The 19,297-nt window shown below is 42.8% G+C and overlaps 1 protein-coding gene across 1 annotated transcript in view; it reads right to left on the bottom strand.

The window, feature by feature from the left end:
- Positions 1 to 19,297, bottom strand: part of BMP7 (bone morphogenetic protein 7) — a 47,286-nt gene that overhangs the window by 8,055 nt on the left and 19,934 nt on the right. Inside the window, exons 2-3 of the mRNA XM_074888400.1 lie at positions 14,304 to 14,496; positions 3,733 to 3,881 (exon numbers count right to left, since the gene is read on the bottom strand). Coding sequence (XP_074744501.1) covers positions 3,733 to 3,881; positions 14,304 to 14,496 — 342 coding nt within the window. The remainder of the gene's footprint in view (positions 1 to 3,732; positions 3,882 to 14,303; positions 14,497 to 19,297) is intronic.

The following is a 19,297-nucleotide window of genomic DNA, read 5'->3' as shown; positions in this document are numbered from 1 at the left end:
CTGTTTTTGAGATGAGTAAAGTAAATGCTAAGGCTTACAAATTACTGTGTTTATGGAACTGTTTCCATCTTTGCTCTTGCACGTGGCTAAAAGATTGGTAAATGTGACAGACCCAGAGAAAGGGCGCTGTGCTCAAAGCTTGAGGCCAAGAAATGGACCAGCCTCGACTGGAGTCCATTTTCTATTTTTCCAAAAGCGTGCAGCTCAGCGAGCAAGTCCCAGGCTGCAATATATGGGATTTGTGGAGAGGACTGGCTCAAGAAGTGTTTTAATGGGAGCTTGGCAGTGGGACAGCTGTGCAGCATGGCCAGGCCTTGCAAACTAGATAAAACAAACTAATCTTGGGACAGGAAAAGCTTTGGCGAAAATAGCAAATGCGAAAACTCACGTACGTAGATTTGTACGTGGACACACATCAACAACTTCTTCACCTTCTGCTTAAGCCACTGCTCGGAAACTTGTCCGAAGAGTTTTTATTTTAAACATTTGAGTCTGAGCCCCCAAAGCGCTTAAGCAAGTAGCTGATGCTAAATATACGAGTAGTTCTGCTTGTGCTCGGGCTCTGCTGGATCGAAGCCTTATTTCCTGAAAACTAGCTCAGCTGCAGGAGTTAGAGCTCACTGAATACTGCTCCTATGGCTTCTCCTGGCCCTTCAGAAGAGCCTTTCTGCTTCCCAAAGCTGTTTCAACTAGGAAGTACATCTACGGCTGTGTTTTTTCCAGTGTAAATTATTTCACCTTTACTGTATCTCTAGAGAGGAGGTCAGCAGTATGCAGTGAGGGGACCCAGCTTCACACTGATATGTTTAATGGATTTGCATTAGTGCAGCAATAAGTAGCATTTGACCAATGAATTTCTCATGTCATGTTCAAGATCAGTATGGTGGCAGTTGCCTTAGGGGAAAAAAAGGCATGTAATGCTCTGTATGCAAAGTAGCAGATTTCTTTTTAAATAAAGATGGGAAAAATCCACTTTCTAACTTTCCTATACATGCAGAAAGCAAGGTTAAGCACATGAATATCACCATTAGACAATGATAAACTTCTCCCAAAAGAACTGAAGTTGTGTTCTTGAACCAGAGGGCACAGCTTCATCTGCTTTTATGAAGCTGCTTTTTTAATACTGTCTAAAATGGGATCTTAAGTAATAAATGAAGCTACACCTAAGTGGGAAGCTGCTGTTCCCATGTGCTGCTGCCGAGCGAGGTGCTGGGCTGAGAGCTCGCTGACGGCTACTGAGTCACTCCAACATTTCTTCTGCTTGCTGCTTGAGCCGATCCTCATTTTTGAAGAGTAAATAAATACCCTTTGATTCCACCCTAGTTATACACGTTAATAGACTTATTTGGCAAGATTATAATGAAATACAAAAATCAGTTTAATTCCTTTTGTATAATTTCATCTGGACAGTGCTTATGATGTCATAATTTTTTAAAATAGACTGTACTGGCTTCATGATTACAGACCCCTATATGTAACGACAGATATAAGGAAAAGTGGTGGGTTTTTTCTAATTCACTTAAAGCTTTGGGGATTGCCCAAGCATATAGTGTTGCATCAAAATCCTGCTGTGTTTGCAGCATATGATTTTCATATGAAGTCCAGGTGTAAAAGCAACTTTCTTGTTACTGCACATGGTTGGTCTAAATCCAAAATGAAACTTGGGGAGCAAAGAAGGACATGTCCTTGCCATTCAAAATAGAAAGAAAAATTCACATGTATGGTGGAGAACTGTGAGTGCAAAGGTGTGCTGCCACGGGACTTAGATATAGAAGTCAAGCAGAGAATTAGGTCCTGTATCTCTGTATTTACTTTTTAAACTCTGCACTTGGCTTTTCTAACTTTAATGACATGCTGATTAAAGTATTTTGTTAATATATTTTCGAGAAGGCAGCAACTTTGCAAAGGGTTGAAATCATATACAAACTCAGCTAGATTTCTGAGGAGTGCAAAAAGAAATCGGATTCCTAATTTTCATTGAGTTGAGTTACAGATGAGAATGCACTTATCACTGAACCTGGGAATTTCTGTCTTTGAAAGCTCTCTCTGTGATAGATCTGGCTGCATGCTTCTAAGGATCCATTTCTAATTGCTCCAGCAGAGCAGAGGTACCATGAGTGTGCGCAGAGTTGCAGCATTTCCTTGGATGCAGAATCCTGAAAAGTCTCCATTGAAGTTTGTAACGTATTCATAAATCAGCTGCCTTTCTCCTTAATGCTGAAAACCAGGACTGACTTTTGTTGTAAAATCACTAGGAGAGGGTGGGGGAGGACAGACCAGTAAGAACACTTTATCAGAAAAAGGGTGTGTGATACTGTAGTATCCATAGTGTTTAGAGATATTAAGCCTACTTCCAGCTATTGCTTTTCTGTGGACTCTGGGCTGGGTCTTGATGGTTCTCCTATATGTGAATCATAATTGATCAAACGTGTCATGATCATGGACACAACTTCCATACTTCCAAGTATTTCATTTAGGAGGTAAACTGGAAACTGAAAACAAGGGCAAGTGTTTGAAAATGGGCTAAACTTGTCTTGGCTGTTAATTTGCCTTACTGTTTTACCTTTAAGAGGTAAGATTAACTTGTAAATCAGGTTGAATTTTAATCTTTATACAAAGATGGCAAAAGGTATCTGTTATTGGGGTGGAGAACTAATAACCTCCATGGTGAAGCTCCTCCTTTGTATCTGTGTTTGGGTTTCTGTATTCTCTTGGAAAGGGCAGGTTAAAACAAACCCTGTACACCTCTCGGTGCGCAGGTCTCACATGAGTAAAATCATCTTTTCATACAGATGACTTTCCATAGGTTGCCTGTTAACTGCTTTGCAAAAAGTCTTTATGCAAAATACTACTTACTGAAAATGTTCAGAGGGTTGCATAAAAACCAATAGCAAGTGATATCATAGATGCATATCTGGAGAATGAAAGTATGTCCTTAGATAAATACTCTGAATGTAGTTATAATAGTTTTGAGCTGGGTTTTGCTTAACCTCTCCTGTGGGGCAGTCAGGCAGTTCCAGATGGTCCCAGCTCCTGGGAACCCCCATGAAAATCCAGGATACTTTGGTTTCCTTGCACAAGTTTCCAAGTAAGCATCAGGAATCTTAACTTTAAGACAAAGCAGCATGACTTTTTAGTTAAGAGCTGGTTAGGAAAATTCCCTGCCTGATTCTAAACACATCCTTTCTGGAGATGTTTCAGAGCCAGGTCTTCCCACCCATTCCCAAACCTCACAGGTTTGTACCATAATCGTACTATAGATCTTGGAGTCCAGACCAGGCATGACTTCACTAGTCATTTCTACTGCCACAAAGGAAATTAAAATGGTTCCTAGCTGTTTTATGATTTTGTGCCAATTAACACCAGCCTTCTACATCACTCAGTTGTGTCTTTTCGCACATAGCAAAGTTTCTTCCTTTCTCCTCGACTGGATTGCGCTACCTGCAAATTAGCCAGTAGCATATACGTACCTGGATGAGGATGTGTATCTAGCTAATACTGTAATGACTGCAAACAAGTTACCAACCTGTTAAAGCATTTGAGTACATCCTTAACCTGAAATATGTCTACAGATTTTTTTTTAATTATTTCCATCTTAGGCAAATTTAGGAAAAACATGCCTAAGAAATCCTATTCAAAGGAAAGAGTACTGAATGCTTAAGGCTTCTGTTGGCTGGGAATCGGGTACCTGAAACAGAAACTCACTGATTGATGTTGGTGTCTGACACTCACCATCAATGCCTTCCACAGACAGCTGCAGGCCAAGATTGTGTTGGGGATTCACCACCCAGTGATTACTGGTTGCAGTAATGTCAAACACCAGCCACCCTTCTTCTGCTGCCCAGATTGTTCGAGAGTCGAGCAGGAACAAATCTGAATCCCTGAAAAAAAGAAGCGTAATTCCCAGTTACCCAGGCTTGCCACTGGAGTCTCTATAGGCATCCACATACATGCTTTAAGCAACACACTTGGTCGGCCTTTCAGCGACAGGCAGATTATGCCAGAGCTGGGCTGGCGTGCTTTCCTGTCTAATCACCTTCAGATGAAGCACTTCTCTTCAAAAAAGGGAGGATGGGTTGAAGCAGCATTGGGGTGGTTTTGGGTTACTTTGCTGCTACTATTAACCTTAGAGCTGCTGATGCAACTGCAGAAAAAAATGCTTGCCAGACACAGATTTGCAAAATTATTGTTTGCATATGCAAACTTGGTAATTGGGCAGACAATGCTGCTCATTATCCTTTCCACACATAATTTCCTGACTTTTATGCATAATTGTAGCATTGGTGCAAGCCAGCTGGAACACTGGTGTGCATATATTAACATATGAAATACTTTTTAAAATTTGTTCATTTGAGGTTACAGGTAATTGATAGAGGCAATAACCCTCTGCACAGTCACAGATCTGCATTATTTTGGGTGGCAATTTTCTTTCAATTCATTGTTAAATTTTTTTAAAGGCCACTGCTGAGTTATTCCAGTTGAAGAACAAATACCAAGCAATGAGAAAGATCTGAAACAGAGAGGATTTTGTGCATTTGAAAAGGATGAAATCATTCTGGATTTACAAAACATTTCCTGGCAAATTTCTGTAAAATAAAAATTTGAGAAAAAACAGGTTCTGTAAAGAAAAGGATCTTCTTTTATCAGAAATTAAGAAAGAGATAAAACTTGGATGAAAAAATTGGATAGTGGTGCAGTTCTTTTATAAAAAATGACTTCAAGAAGAACAAAGAAACACGGTGGAAGTGTCTAGACAAGTCCTGTAAGAGCTGCTTTTGTACTTACAGTGTGCAAACACGATAACTTGTTTAAGTGTAATTATATCCTTTTGAATGAAGAAATATCCTTGGAAAACCCTTTAATCATGTCCTCAAAGCTTAAAGAAGGCCTTATTAATTTTGTCACTTTTGATTTGTCAGTGTAAATATATATATTTAACTTAGTTTACACAGTGCCTCTTGTCTGCACGAAATATCAAGTGATCAAAAATGAATCTGAGAAGTGCTGTCGTCACACAGGCTTTTGTCTCATAGCTTTTAGTGATTCTTTTCTCTGTGCAATACCAAGAAATTAGAGGGTTTTGTCCCACACAGATGACTCAAAACAGAAATGGAGTTTTATTGCAATGTTTTTACTATCTGGCTTTCCTTTCAACCTTTGTGGGCTAGAGCATATAAGAGATGATGGCTTTCCTCCGTGAGCTAACAGATGTCACCGCCTCTGGATCTGTGTTGCCTTATGTGAAATTAAACTTCTGAAATAAGCTCGTGCAGAGCACGTGAGCACATCGCCCAGGGTGCATATGAGGAGGATTCTGTCGTTTCCTCACCAATGTATGATACCTTTGGATACGGCATGGCTGAATAGGTAGATAGAGCCAATGCTGCTGAGGGTGCAGTCAGTGCTGCATGTGCAGCCTGAGGGAAAGCAGGGGCTTTCTGTGTCAGCTCAATTCAGAAAGAGGAGGCAAGATCTGATGCTTGCAAGAGATGTTTTGCAGGTGCGGGATTATGACAACTGTAATTCCTCCCTTCACTCAGCGTGTCCCTGCCTTGGAGGGAGGCACGGGAGAGGGAGTTTTGCTTTCTTTTAAGCAAAGTTTTGGTCTGTGGAAGAAGCCCTACATCAGAATTGAACTTGCTGCAACACTTTCTTGCTAATGCATAGGGAATCCTATGGGGATTATTTTGGCAGATGTTTGGGCAGCCAAAGTGGGTGGCTCAGGAAGGGGCTGTGGTGCAGTGATGGAGAGGCTCAACCCAGGTGTTGGGAGCTCTTCTCTGGAGCTCAGTCAGCTTTGGGTGCACCTAGGACAGCTGAAGATAAACAGTACAGATAACTCCCTCCCTCCACATACACATTAGTTACAGGAACGTAGGATGCTTGAACTCTAACTGGGGAACAAATTTCCTGGGGCTTCATCCCCACTCAGAAGCAATTGCCCTGTTCCCACAGTGCATGACACCGTCGCGTGGACACCTCCCGCCCTTCCCTGTTTACAACACGCTGAACAAAATGCATCCCAAAGGAGCCAGGGACGAGGGAGTAGTACGGATTGGCCCGTTCCAATGGCTGAGTCCAAGTTTCCAGAAGTAAAGGGTTTTTATATTCACATACTGCATCATTTAAGCATGGCCCCTGACTGGAACTCATGATTCACACAAGGTTTAGTTAATAAGGACTTGGCTTGCTTGGTTTTTCTCCCTTATAGTTTGCAGGTTGAAGATAATAGCAATAATGATAACTTTTTTTTGTTTTTAGCTACTGCTCAACTGCAGTATTATTACTCAGAAAAACCAGCCTTTAAGCTTCCCATGCTGACATGATGCAATCAGGGTAACCAGACAACATGAGGCATCAAGTACCAGGGTGAGTCAGTCTGGGAAATTGTATAATGCGTTTGTTTTCCTGTAGTTACAGCAATGTGCAAACAATAGGCCTGGAGGGGAAGCCCGAAGTGAGAGAGATCAAAGGGACCCACTAAAGGGAAGTGTCCTTCCCACACACACTTGGAACATTTGGACCCAAAAAGGCCCCGTGTCAGACGCTCTCTAGAGAAGTTCAAGCACTCCTGGATTAGCACTTTCCACTCTGGCCCACCAGCAGCGGCCAGGGATGGGATGCAAAACCTGACTGGTGTTGCAAGTGGAGGCTCCTGAGATTGTGTTGTCTGTTCTCATGAAAAGAAACCTCTTGTTCTTTAAAAAAGAACAACCTCCCTTTAAGTGAAATGCCCTGCTCTTCAAAGACTTATGGCAAACAGCATTAAATAACTAGCTAATAGACAGACAGCAAGCCCGTTAGATATCATTGTTGGGCAAGACATATTAAACATGGCAAAGGAATTTTATTCTCCTTAGACTTAAAAAAATTCGCTGTGAGGGCTCAAATCTAATGATTTGTCATATGAGATAGTGCTAGTTAAGTCTAACTAATGTCACTGGTTTAGGTTTTAGCTTTGAGATGAAGGTCTAAGCACAAAGGGAAAAGGTTTCTAGTGGACATCTCACTCCCTGGTACCTTACCTACCAACTGTACACATAATTAGAGCATTCTTGGAGCGATATGAATAATAGCTCTGCAACCAGGAGGCAGAAGAGCACTTTGGCTCCTTGGCCCTGCATTCAATCCCTTCATTTGAGAACTTCAGAGCATGCGAGAAACTATACTGAACCTCTTACCAGACCAAGAGATAGGAAAAGGCACATGATCCTCATTTTACAGAAAATTAAGCTGGGACATGGAAACATTAATGTCTAGATTAGAGTTACATAAATTATGAAGTCTGGATCCAGACCACAAGTATGTTTTGTTGAGACCACATCAAAATGGCTCAGTGTTCAAAGTACTGACATCAGTGGGAGTGTCAAAGCTTTTAGCAATGATAAAACTCAGGACGTTCAGCTCAGTTTTCTCAAACATCAGGCTGTCAGTGGAACCTAAGATGAGGACAGAAGGTTGGCACTTGTGTACTGATTGCTTTGGTAGTGTCTGGCACTGGATGCCAAAAAGGAGAGTCACCTCTCGTTAGAAAACACTCCCAAAAATTTGTCTACAGGTCATATAACTGCTGTGTGGTCCATGAAATTTCCTTAGTGAACTTGTTTTCTGGACTCAAGAGTGAATAACAAGTATTGCAAAGTGAGGGTGGCTGGGGAGGATGCACATAAGGTCTACGCTGCTATGGGGTAGCCCTCTTACCAAACAGCTCCAGCTTTTGTGTCTGTTTTCTTTACTCACCTTCCCCATCCTCCTCACCAGCTCTGTTATTTCAACCTGCTGGTTGACAAGTGGTAGTAAACACTAATGAGCGCTTCCAAGGGGGATAAAAATAAATGGGAAGGACAGGCACTATCAGTGAAGGTGATTCTCGGCAGCTTTCATTACATTGCAAGACAAGCTGATTTCTGTGATGTGCTGGCACATCTGGGTTGGGAGCGGACTTGGAGCCCTGGCTCATCTGGCTGTGTCCTGGCAGCGGCCAGCCCAGAGCCACTGCCAGCAGGCCCTGCAGTCCTCTGCCTGCGTTCAGGTAATCTGCCAGCCCAACCAGCACACTGAGGCTTCCCTGCCGCTGCCCTGCTCTAATCCCTACCTGCTAGTTTGAGGAATTACAGACCTAACAGTGTTTTAAACAACAACCATACTGTGACACCTTGTAACTGACTTTGAATGGCTTTACAAATATGGGTCAACCCTCCCACTTCTGTTTTAAAGTGGGAAACACTTGAGGCATGGATATGTTAAATGTCTTCTTGACTCAGCATGTAAACCACAGCCACTAAACCAGGAGCATAATCCTATTCTCTTGACTGGTATTCTAACCCCAGAAGGGCTGTTTGGGTCACAGGCATGGTGCAAGATAGCAAGTTTACTAACAGGCAGCCCAAGGACAGAGCTGGCATGGGGGAATAGGGGCAATTCACATCCAGGTCTGAGCAGGTGGAGGGAGGAGAAGGCAGAAAGGGCATCCTGGGAGTGTGAGAGGAGATCTGGGGTTAGAAGACATCTGTTTGGATTGAAAAACTGCAGTATCCAGATTCCAGTTTGCTTGGTGTCATTGCTTAAAGTCAGCTGCAGCTGTCCAAAGACAAGCTTAGGAAAATATTTTTCAGACTTTCCTACTTTGAGAGGGCCCCAGGATCTCCCTGGGCCTCTCCCTGGCACGTTTGCAACACCCTCTGTACACAGACCTGATGCAGCCCTCCTCCCACACCTTCCCTTCCCCGCGCGCCTCGGTTCCCCTGCTTATCCTTCCCTCTCCTCCCCACTGATAAAAGCCCTCCCCGTGCCCCCGGGGAGGAGCCACCAGCCAAACACAGCCTGGAGTCTCCTCCAGGTGAAGGGATGGCCACAGCAGGAATACAGTTTGCTGGAGGTGGTTTCCAAGGACTGGTCTGAAAACTGGCTGTACTGGTAGTGAAACAGTTCTGTGTAAATTTTGTTGAACCTTGGGAGAACTCAAATTCACTTTAAAATTTCAGCAGATTCTTAATTCTGTTTTGTGTTTCTAGTAGTCGTGTTCCCTTTCCTATGTAGTGTTTGAGAAGGGTAAGATCTAGGTTACAAAGACTGATTAAAAGTGGCAATGGGAGTTTGTTACAGAGAGATGCAACATGCTTCCTAACTATGAAGCCTCTTGTAAAGGCAGTGCTGAGAGAAATGCGATTATATGCGTATCTCTGACACTTTAAGTACAGCTGTTTCTATTCAGCATTGAATCGTTGTTCATTACTGCATCACTTAGCTGAGCAAGAGCCCACTGGGGTATGCAGAATGCCTCCTGTAGCTACTCAAGTGCCTGTGAAGAGTTGTGCCTTGCTAAGCGAGTTCAAGATTTGTCAGAGATTTTGCAGGCTGCAGTGGCTTTTAGGAATGGTCTGAAAGAGATAACTAGATGCAGCTCTGTTCTTGGAGAGCTACAGGGTTTCCATGCTAAATTTCCCCTACTACTTGCTAAAATGAGTACAGTTATCAACCGACTTGCAGCTAAGTCACAAAAAAAAATTATCAAAGCTAGTCAGTGCCTTTCTAGATGTTGTTTGTACTTGCAGATACCGTCATGGGGCTGGGGCACAACATTAAAACAAACCCTTCTTTGCTGCACCATCCCTAGAATGATCACACTGGTACTTAAAAAAGCTCCAAAAAGAAGGCACATCTGCTTCACGGGTTGGGTGGGCCTAAGCCTTTCTTAGTTACTAGAATTACATGTTTCAACCCACAACATGGAAACAGACTCCAACGAACGGGAGAAAGGGGTCTGGAAAGGGGGTCAGGTTTGATCTGGGTGCAGAAGTGGTATAGTTTGAAGCACAAACTAAAGTGTTCCAGCTGCAAGTCAAACCCAGGAATGCATCGTGCAAGATCTTATTTTTCTGTAGGGCTGGTAACATGAGCGTTCCAATCATTCACTGCCTTTGAAGCCTGTGAAATCCATAATGGCCACAAAGTGAACATGTAGCAACTACATTTCAATTATCAAAGGCTGGTCAAGTACCTGGCTTTATTTTCTCCAGTAACAAAACTCCCATCGACTTCAAAGGGGTTGGGATTCACTCCACAGTGCAAGTGCTGGGTCCGATGAAATCGGAGATGTAACTCTGGGACGAGGTATTTTAGCTTCTGAAGGTGCAGACAGATGGGCAGGATCAAGCTCTGCTATTGAAGGGAGCTATACAGTCTGCATTTTTTCTGAAGCTTCAGGTTAATAAATTGAGGATGATGCCCCAACTGATAATCTGCCCCAGAACTGCACGGGTACTTTTTGAAAATACCCTAGTTCCTATCAATTGCAACAGGAGTTAGGTGTCCAGCCTGCTTAGCTGCTGTTAGAAATCCCACTACATATCTGCCTGTCTCTTCGCACTTAAGTCCCTTTGAAATTCTTGCTTTGGCCATTGCTTACAACAGTGGAGAGTCTGAGGGTAATGGATATTTCTTTTGCAAAGTAGTTCACAAACTATTTCGTGATTCCACTGTAAAAGTATCAAAGTTCATTTTTCTTAGGCTCGTATCCGTAAGCTTTATTTAGACATGTTCCCTGTGTAGGTGCCTGAGATAAATGACCTTCAACACCTTGTAGCGAGCCTTGTGTCCTGTGGTGTGCGCTCCCTAGCACTGGAATCAGCTTTGCTTTCCCACGGCACCCAGGAGGGAGGAGACGGAGCAGCACCTGGCTCCCTGAGGACAACCTTTAGTTTCCACTAGCAGAGTTTGAGACCACAAACAGGGACGTGAGGTCCTCCTGCTCAGCACCCTTCTCAAGCCAGTCGCTGGCTTTATAAAACTTTTTCCCAGGCTTTTGGGTGAGTGAGCCACGAAGACCAAACAGAAGTTGGACATGAGTCACTGGACTTTAAGTTATGCACACGAAAGCTTTGAGACATGTTATATTAGTCAAAGCATCAACTGTTTTCACAGTGTTTATGATATTAGGAACATTTTTGTTCATGAATGTACTTGTTTGCTTAAAGTGAATAACTGATGCTTTGTGCCTAAAGAATGCTGTACATGCCTTTTAGAAAGGCAATGTTACCAGTTTGAAAAGCTTGCCTTGCAATGAATTCATAGATTTGGAAAGGCCAGAAAGAATATTTGACCATTTAGTCTGGTTTCCTATAAACACCTGTAATAATACCTTCAGTCTGACAGAGATATAATTTCTATAAATCAAAGTCCAGAGTGGCATCCTGCCTGCTACAAAGGACGGGGCTGGACTCTCATTTTTACTGTCAGGGTTGTTAGCTGTCTATGTGCCCATGACTGAACAGGCAGATGGAGGAGAGCTTCCACCCTGTGTTCAAATGTTGGTACTATTGAGGGGCAGGATTTCAGAAATATTCTGCTGTGGGTGCAGCTGTTTGTCTGGAAAGACCTATGCCTGTATTTGTCACTGAGAATAAATTGCAGACAAGAGATGTTGCTGGTGAGATACCTGCCAACCTGCCTGAACTTGTAAAGCAAGTCATTAATTGTTGAACTGCTCGTACTTATGGTTTATTTGAACTGAGGGCACACCATCACACCCTCCAAACTGGAGGCTCATCTGAGGTTTAACTGAAAATCAAGCCTTCAGCATATTCGATGGTGTCTTCACCCTCAAAGGAAAAAATCTCTAGTCAGCCTCTGCTTGGGCTTTCCAGCTGCATCCCCTGCTGGTTTTGTGGCCCTAGAAGCTGTCCTGATCTCTGCTGTGTGTTGCTGTGTTACAAAGGAGAGACGATGCTGCAGCTGCCTCTGGGGAGCCTGGCACTGAGCTTCTGTGCTTTGGTGCACTTAAACAGGAGGCGGCCGTAGCAGCGGGGGCACAGGCCTGGAGAATACCTGGTGTTTCCGATCCCAAAAGGCAATTCCAGCAATCTCCTGGGAGATCCCACTGCTCTCTTATCATCATAAGAGCACAAGGAGAGGGAAAACCATTTGTTTTTTTGTTGGCCATTGTACCTGCCATGCTGTAGGGAGAGGAATCTACAAAGCCAAATGTGAGCAAAGGTTTTCTTGCCTGCGTGGGGGGGAGGGTTTGGCTTTGTTTTGCTCTTGTTGCTAACAACGTCAGATGGGTCTGACTTTCCAGCCTGCTCAGGGTGAGACAAACAGCCAAGGAAGCATCAAAGTGAATGGGTGGTTTTTGATCAACATTGGAGAGAGTTTGTTTTCTTTCTCCACTTGCCCAATGACACACTGACTTGGATGACTGGTCTGTGACAGAGCCGGTTGGAAAATGTCAGTGGAAAAATGCAGAAAAAGAGCAAATATTTTTACAAATGCTAGTGACAATATTTCTACCTTTGGTCAATCCAGACCAACAGGAATATTTTTTCAGGACAAGCTGTTCAAAACTCACCGCTGCCTGTGCCAAAATGTATGCAAAGGGTGAATACGCACGAACACTCATTAAAAATAGTGTTCCTGTGGTGAATATGATGCAGTAAAATTGCATCTAATCTTGTAGCTGGAACATCTGTATAATTAGCAAGATTTCTCACCTCTTCCAGCCAGTGGTTCATGTATATGCCTGCCCTTTTCATACATTTTTTCCTTTAGGAATAAGAATTTATGAAGGAGACAGTTTGCAGAAACACTTGCTGCTCCACACATAACTATCCCCAGCGTGTACCTTGCAGCACACTCTAAACATAGTTATAACAAACCTGTGGATGTATCATCATAAAATTAAGGTAATAAATGTCATCCCTCACTGTCAGTAAGATTCTTAGTGGGCACCTACCTCACTCATCAGGATCTGCAGGAGAACTTCCCTGGCATCTGATGAGGAAGGACATTTAGTCCAAGAACAGGTTTCTGGCAATTCCTTAATGCCCTGACACACTGGTTAGGGCCTCTTCATCTGCCAACACATTTCTTGTTTCTGCTCTTCCCAAGAGTGAAAAGTCATCCCTGCAAGCTTGTACCTAAATAACCTACTCAAGTAGTACAGCAAAGGAAGGCTTCTATCTCTGGAAGGGCCTAAGATGGAATAAACTTAAATGCTTATGGTAAGCAAGACATCTAATGGGTCCTATGCATGTTTGTGGCTTGTTGCCTTCTCCTGTAAGAAAGCCTGGTTAAAATGTATAGTTTGAATCATGATTGTTTGATAAAAATAGATTAACATTAGCATAGTCCCCAAACCCTGTAAATAATTGTGTCATTAGAAATGCCAAAAGAACCATGGATTTTAAGCCATAAAATTAGAATTTCAGATGTGGAAGAAAACACACCAGTGGTTAAATACTTTTACCATACAGTAAAGCTGGTTGAAATTCTCGCCATTTAAAAACAGTGATAAGGTTTTCTGTCATATTTCAATTTTTTTCTGCATTTTTATTAGCTCTTATAAAAATATAAAGCCAGAGTCCTGATTAGACTGTTTTTTTCTTACCCTTTTGGACTTTCCCCTTTTTAAATCCCTAGTGTTTCTCTTTTCATAAACCTAAATTAGGGCTGTAGTATTACTACCCCACATTTACTAGTCCTAAAGAATAACTTCTGACTAGCATGTGACTGTAAATACTTTCCATGTAAATAAATGCAATCTCACTTTTGGTAGGATTTGTATGTAAAAGAAATACGTGCAAATGAAACTAAGTGCCTTTGATAAATGGTTTGGGATTGCTGATTAATTGGAACTAAAAACAGATGAGAAAACTGAACATATGTTCTTATTCAAGTTCCCTGGAGGATTTGTCAAGGAGCTTGGCATACATTAATAATTGCTTGGAAAGGATTTAATAGCTCATCTTGTAGTTTTGCACATGCAAAACAATCAGTCAATATAAAAAGCATGGTGTCATCTGTCTTTGTTAATTAGGGATCTCAAACGGTTTCAGTAGTAAAGGCTAGTAATTAAGCTACAATTAGAAAGGAAGCATTCAGATGTGGTTTTGCCACCTCAGGATCCATAAGCGGCAGGAGGAAGAGCGTAGGTCTTCCAGAAATCTTGAAATACTCTGACTTTATGATCTTCTCTTGCACTAGCACACGGCCAGGCTTGTTGGGTCCTCAGCTACTGTGTGCTCCCAGGGACAAGAGCGACAGCGCTTGGGATGCTCCTTGGGGCGAGCGGAGGCTCACAGGGCACCTTCTCCCCACGTCCTCAGTGGCTGACGACACATGGCAGCTACGTGCCCACTGCACTAGCATTGACTGAGATTTCACTGTACAGCCCTGATGCCTAAACGCAGCTCTTCAGACACTTTTGCTAGCACTTTTGCTAGTGTTCCGAACAGTATCGAACATAACTCTCTGAAGGAACATACTGTGCTTGCGCTTTCACTGGGATTTCTCTGTGGGTCACTCACCTTCCCGGGTGCTCCTGGAGTACTTGGTAGACACTAATCTGGAACGTTTCATTATCGAAGCGTTCGCGGATGTAATCCTTATATATCCTGAACTCGGCAGCCGTCACCGCTTCCCCCTCTGGAATTCTGGAGAGATCAAACCTGAACTCTCGGTAGTGGCAGCGCTGATGGTGAAACTCTCTGTCATGCTCCACTGAAACAGAAAAACAGCCCATTAGCCACCTGCTTTGTTCCCTTTCCCCTCGCCATCAAACAAGCTTGTGAGTTGCCACAACAGAAAAGGGCAAGAATATCTGATTGCAGCATCTCATGCTGTTGTTCGGTTCATTAAAGCATGTAGGAAATACATGACTATCTGGGCTATTATAAGCATAGATGTGTTTATCAGACTCTCTTTGAAACAGTTTTACAGCTGGCTGGTACAGGGTGTGGGTGACTGTTGTGTTTTAATGATTTTTGGCAGCTTCATGCTTGACAAGTGACTCTGGACATTTGCCACCGGTAACGACCGAGCTGCTGTGGGAAGGCGCTGAAAGAAACAGATGGGGCTTTTCAGGAGTGCTGGTTCTTGGCCTGTCTCTGCTTCTGAAAACTGCAGACACACATGCATACCCGCACACATATATATACACAAATTTCAGTCCTTGAGGCTTTTCATGCCAGTGACCCACATTCGGTGCCAGCTGAATTCATCATAAGCTCACAGCCCCGCTCCAAAGGGTCAAAGCTTTCATTTTAAAGCATCTTTAGTGATCAGGGATGTGAAGCAAATGTTCAAAGTGAGGACCTTCTTCCACTTCCCAACCCTGACCGTGAAATAACAAGAAGGGCCAGAGTCCTCCCAGTGTTCTCACCAGTGTTAGGACGGTGTGTTACCCCACCGAGTGACAGGTCTGCCTGTCCTCTGATGGGCAGCCGATGGTCGCGTGTAACACTGCTTGTGTGTATTGAAGCTGAGGGTCAGCGTTGCAAGGAAACAAAGACTTCAAGACTGTCCTCCAGCAAGGGGGAGGCGAGGTGTCAGTGCCCCATCCCAACACATAAAGTGAAGCACCCTTCTTGGAACAAATTCCAAATTAAATAGACAAGTTGGACAAAGGAAAATGGGGAAACAGAGGTATATGGGGATGAACTGACTCACCAGAGGTCACACTGCACAACATTTTAAGAGCTGAGGTTTGAACCAGGGACTTCCTGTATGTCCCAGTCCTGTCGTCTGTCCACTTGACCTCCCTGCAGCTCGACTGCACAATTCAAGTAGTTAGCTTTGAGATTTTCTTGGCAAAGAATGTGTGTCTTTCTACAGGCCTGATTCTCTTCTGGCAGCAGTAAATCCATTGTGTAAATCCATTGACTTAAATGGAATTACTCCTGAAAAAGAGGAGTGTCAAGCCTGCGCCTGGGAAGTGCTATTTAAATTTACAGCTCTGCACTGCAGAAATGTGTATCGGCACTGGCGATGGGCTGCCCTGTGGCAGGGACGGAGCGTGGGGAGCCTCCGGGAACCGGGCTGTGTCCAAGTGCTTACACGGAGCAGGTTGAGCGCTGCTTTGCTGGCCAAGATTCAGCAGCTGGCCACGGGCTCTTCCTCCTCTTGCACATTACTTTTGCAAGGAGTCCAGGGCTTGCAGTTTGCCACTGTGTGATTGCTATTCAGGGAAATACTTCAGAGCTCTTACTAATAGCTGGGATTCATCTTAGAGAAGTTTCTTAGGTAGAAATCCCTAAACTTTCCAAGATGAAGGCTATTAAGTTCAGCAAATAGTTTTATAGGTTGAGCAGTCTTAGCACGCACTGAATGAACAAAGTTATTGTTGCACTTCTAGCTATAACATCTTGTACAGCCTCAGGAAGATCACTCTGTCTCTCATACTCTGAAGTGGGGGAATACTGTGAATATTCGCCAGCATTTGTAAAACATTTGGTAGGCTAAAACTGCCCTGTAAGTGCTAGCAACACTATTAAATGTGCCTCAATCTCTTTCCTCCAAAGTATTCTCAGCAGAATAAGATATGAAGAGTATGATTTCAGTCTCAAAGGAATTTGTCTGCACCTAAATTATAGAGGGGAGGAAAAAATATTTTAATATGGAATAGCTGCTTTAACCACAACTATAGAAGAATGAATATAATGTTGTGTGGTTTTAGTTATATTAGGGATAACATCACCAGCAGGGTGTATTATAGAGGTCTAGCAGTAGGATGTGCCAATGTGATTTGCTTCCAAACACACAGGAAAGCTGAATTTTCAAAGGAGGGTGGGTGCACCTTTTCAGTGTATGTATGTGATGACAACTACATCGGCCAACACCAGTCTGTAGATGCACTTCATACACAAACTCTGACAACAAACACATGAAGATGAAACTTTTTTGGGTGCTGCTAGAGTTCACAGTGATTCCCACTGCAGAGCCCCAGAAAAAAATGTGTCATATTAGTATGAAAAATTAACGACCAGGGTCATTAAATAAAGAGCCCCGAAGTTTGAACTTTCCCATGCTTTGCAGATGTTTGGATATAGGGTTCTGGGCTGAGCCATCTTTAGTGTTAAAGCAAACATTCCTGTGGCTATAGTCATTAAGATCATGAAAATATGTGGATATGTAACTGAAAAAAGAATCCCAAGAAACCCTTCAACTCAGTGTTTATTGTTTTTCCCCTTTTTCTTTGCACTCTGGACCTATCTGCTGACCCAGAAGTAACAAATCCTTTCAGAACTAATTTATGAGAAACACTGACCCTGAATCAACATCTGTTAGATGACTGCAGTAAATCTTATTACATAATTAAACACCAAAATCTATGTTAAAATAATGTTAAGGGTCTGACTTCAACTCATAAAAGCAAGACTCTTCATTATGAAGGTTGAAATCCTATCCTTAATTCATGCTGCTGTGCGTTGGTGTTTGTGAACATATGGTACAGTATATATGATCGTGCACTTTTTGTAGACCCCAGTAATACCTTAAGCACAACAGCACGAGGTAAGCAGGGGAGCGCTCAAGAAGTCTGAGTTTCCTGGGTTTGAAGGGTGTTAGTCAGACCTTTGACAATACTGCAACTGGGTCGTTTCCAATTAATTACCTGAGAAGTTTAAACAGGGAGGGGTGTTTAACAAAAAAAAAAGGGGGGGGGGGGGGAAGAGTGGTATTTTAAGTGTTCACTGAAAAAGTCAAGCGAATTGCTACAGCTCTTTGACTATGACTGTAGTTACTCCATTAGATCTATAAAATCCACGACCCCTATTGACGCAACTTACCATAACGAGAACCTTTTGGTCATTCTTGAATAACTTAATCTCAGCTGTTTGTCAGCCATTATGTGCTAAATGCTTCCTTAAAAGTCATCAAGCAATATGAATATTTGCTGGGTATGCTTAATAGCCCTTCTGCCCAAAGAATTTGAACTCACGTTTGTCCCAGGTTCGTAGTTCTTACAAATCACTACTACCCAAAGGCTTTTGGTGAATGGTTTTAGCCCAGTTCCTAATTTCAAACATTGGAAACTCCAGCTCAGAAACTGTCACAATTCAAATGCCTTGGCAAGGCAGCTGCTTGGAGAGGAAGCCAAAGCTCTGGATGTGCAATCAAAGGTTGTAAAATATGAAAAGGAAGAACACTCTTGAAAAATAATTCTGCTATGAAACAGGCTGTGTGACTTAGCTGTGGGAAAACAGTGGATTTCCTCTCCTAAAGAAACAATCCAAAGTCACTCACAGGTGATGCATGTGTAAATGCACCTCTTCTCATTTCTAGAAGTGGTATCCCATTCTGGAGGCACAAGTGCTGTAGAGAAATTACGACCTAATTTAACACATGGCTCAATCTGCTGGTGCAAAATACCTCTTGGGCATCGTGAACGTGGCAGTTAATTGTAGCTACGGTAGGTGGGCATCAACAGACACTCCCTTTGACATAGCCTTTTGGGAAAGAAAAGGTCAAGATGATGGGACTTGAGAGCTGTAAGACGGAGGTGGACAACAGATTAATGAGAAAATAAGCAAGACACCAAAAAGTGTGCAGAACAATTAAGGTGATCCAAACAAAACAAGCACTTACCATAGGTTAGTGGTTATCAGTAAATCTGCCACACCTCTGTTGCAAATATGCAAGTAAGATCAGCATCTTTGAAAGCCTGGCCTTGACTATCTGTCTACAATCTGAATGCTGCACAGACGGCACTCATCTATCTGATACAGATAGGGCTCCCATCTCTCTGAAGTCTTTTGTCTCTCCAAACTGACTTTGTTGTGGCATTGTGGTGATGCAAGAGGAGGCAGGATGGCACAGTTGTGCAACAGTGGGGATGGTTAAAAGAAAACACGATGGATACATGTGCTCAGGTGTGAAGTAGCCAGGTATCAGATCCAAAAATATGGGAAAGCTGGAGATAAAATGTCAACAAATCCCCAGTACTTGTTTTGACATGTCCTAAAGTGTACTCATTTCAGATACAAAACTTGAAAACATTAAGATGCAGGGATGAAAAAGCGTAGTTACAGCTAGAACTCATAGCAGTACAGTTGGAACCAGTACCAAAAAAGCAATGTTGGACAGCAAGTCTTGTGATCCTGGTTTAACACCCCAGGGTACCCAAACTTCTAAAGCAAATGACACATCAGCACAAAGCTGGGAAACTTGAACTGATCCCACATTTGGTTGTTTTCACAACAAAATATGTTGAAGCTAGAAATATGAGCACCAACTATTTTCAGCTACTTTGTAAATCACTACTGGTAAGTGAAAAGCTGACCTGAGCTAATTTTGTAAACGCTGGTTGGACCACTGTTTTTTTTAATACAGATTGATGGTAGGCAAGGCATGACACATGACAGCAAAGATTATGCTGAGACATAACTTTCAGTAGTTATTATTTCTCTCTATACATACCAAAGAAACCTTACCATTTTAGCCTTAGTACCGAGCGCAGTAGCACAATGTCAATCATTAACTCCATGTGTCATGCGAAGAATTAGTGAATCACAGCAATAATTTT

The sequence above is a fragment of the Strix uralensis genome, chromosome 18 (assembly GCF_047716275.1).
Source record: "Strix uralensis isolate ZFMK-TIS-50842 chromosome 18, bStrUra1, whole genome shotgun sequence".
Taxonomy (NCBI): Eukaryota; Metazoa; Chordata; class Aves; order Strigiformes; family Strigidae; genus Strix; species Strix uralensis.
Note: the sequence above shows the minus strand (reverse complement) of the source record. Positions and strands in the feature narration are given on the sequence as shown.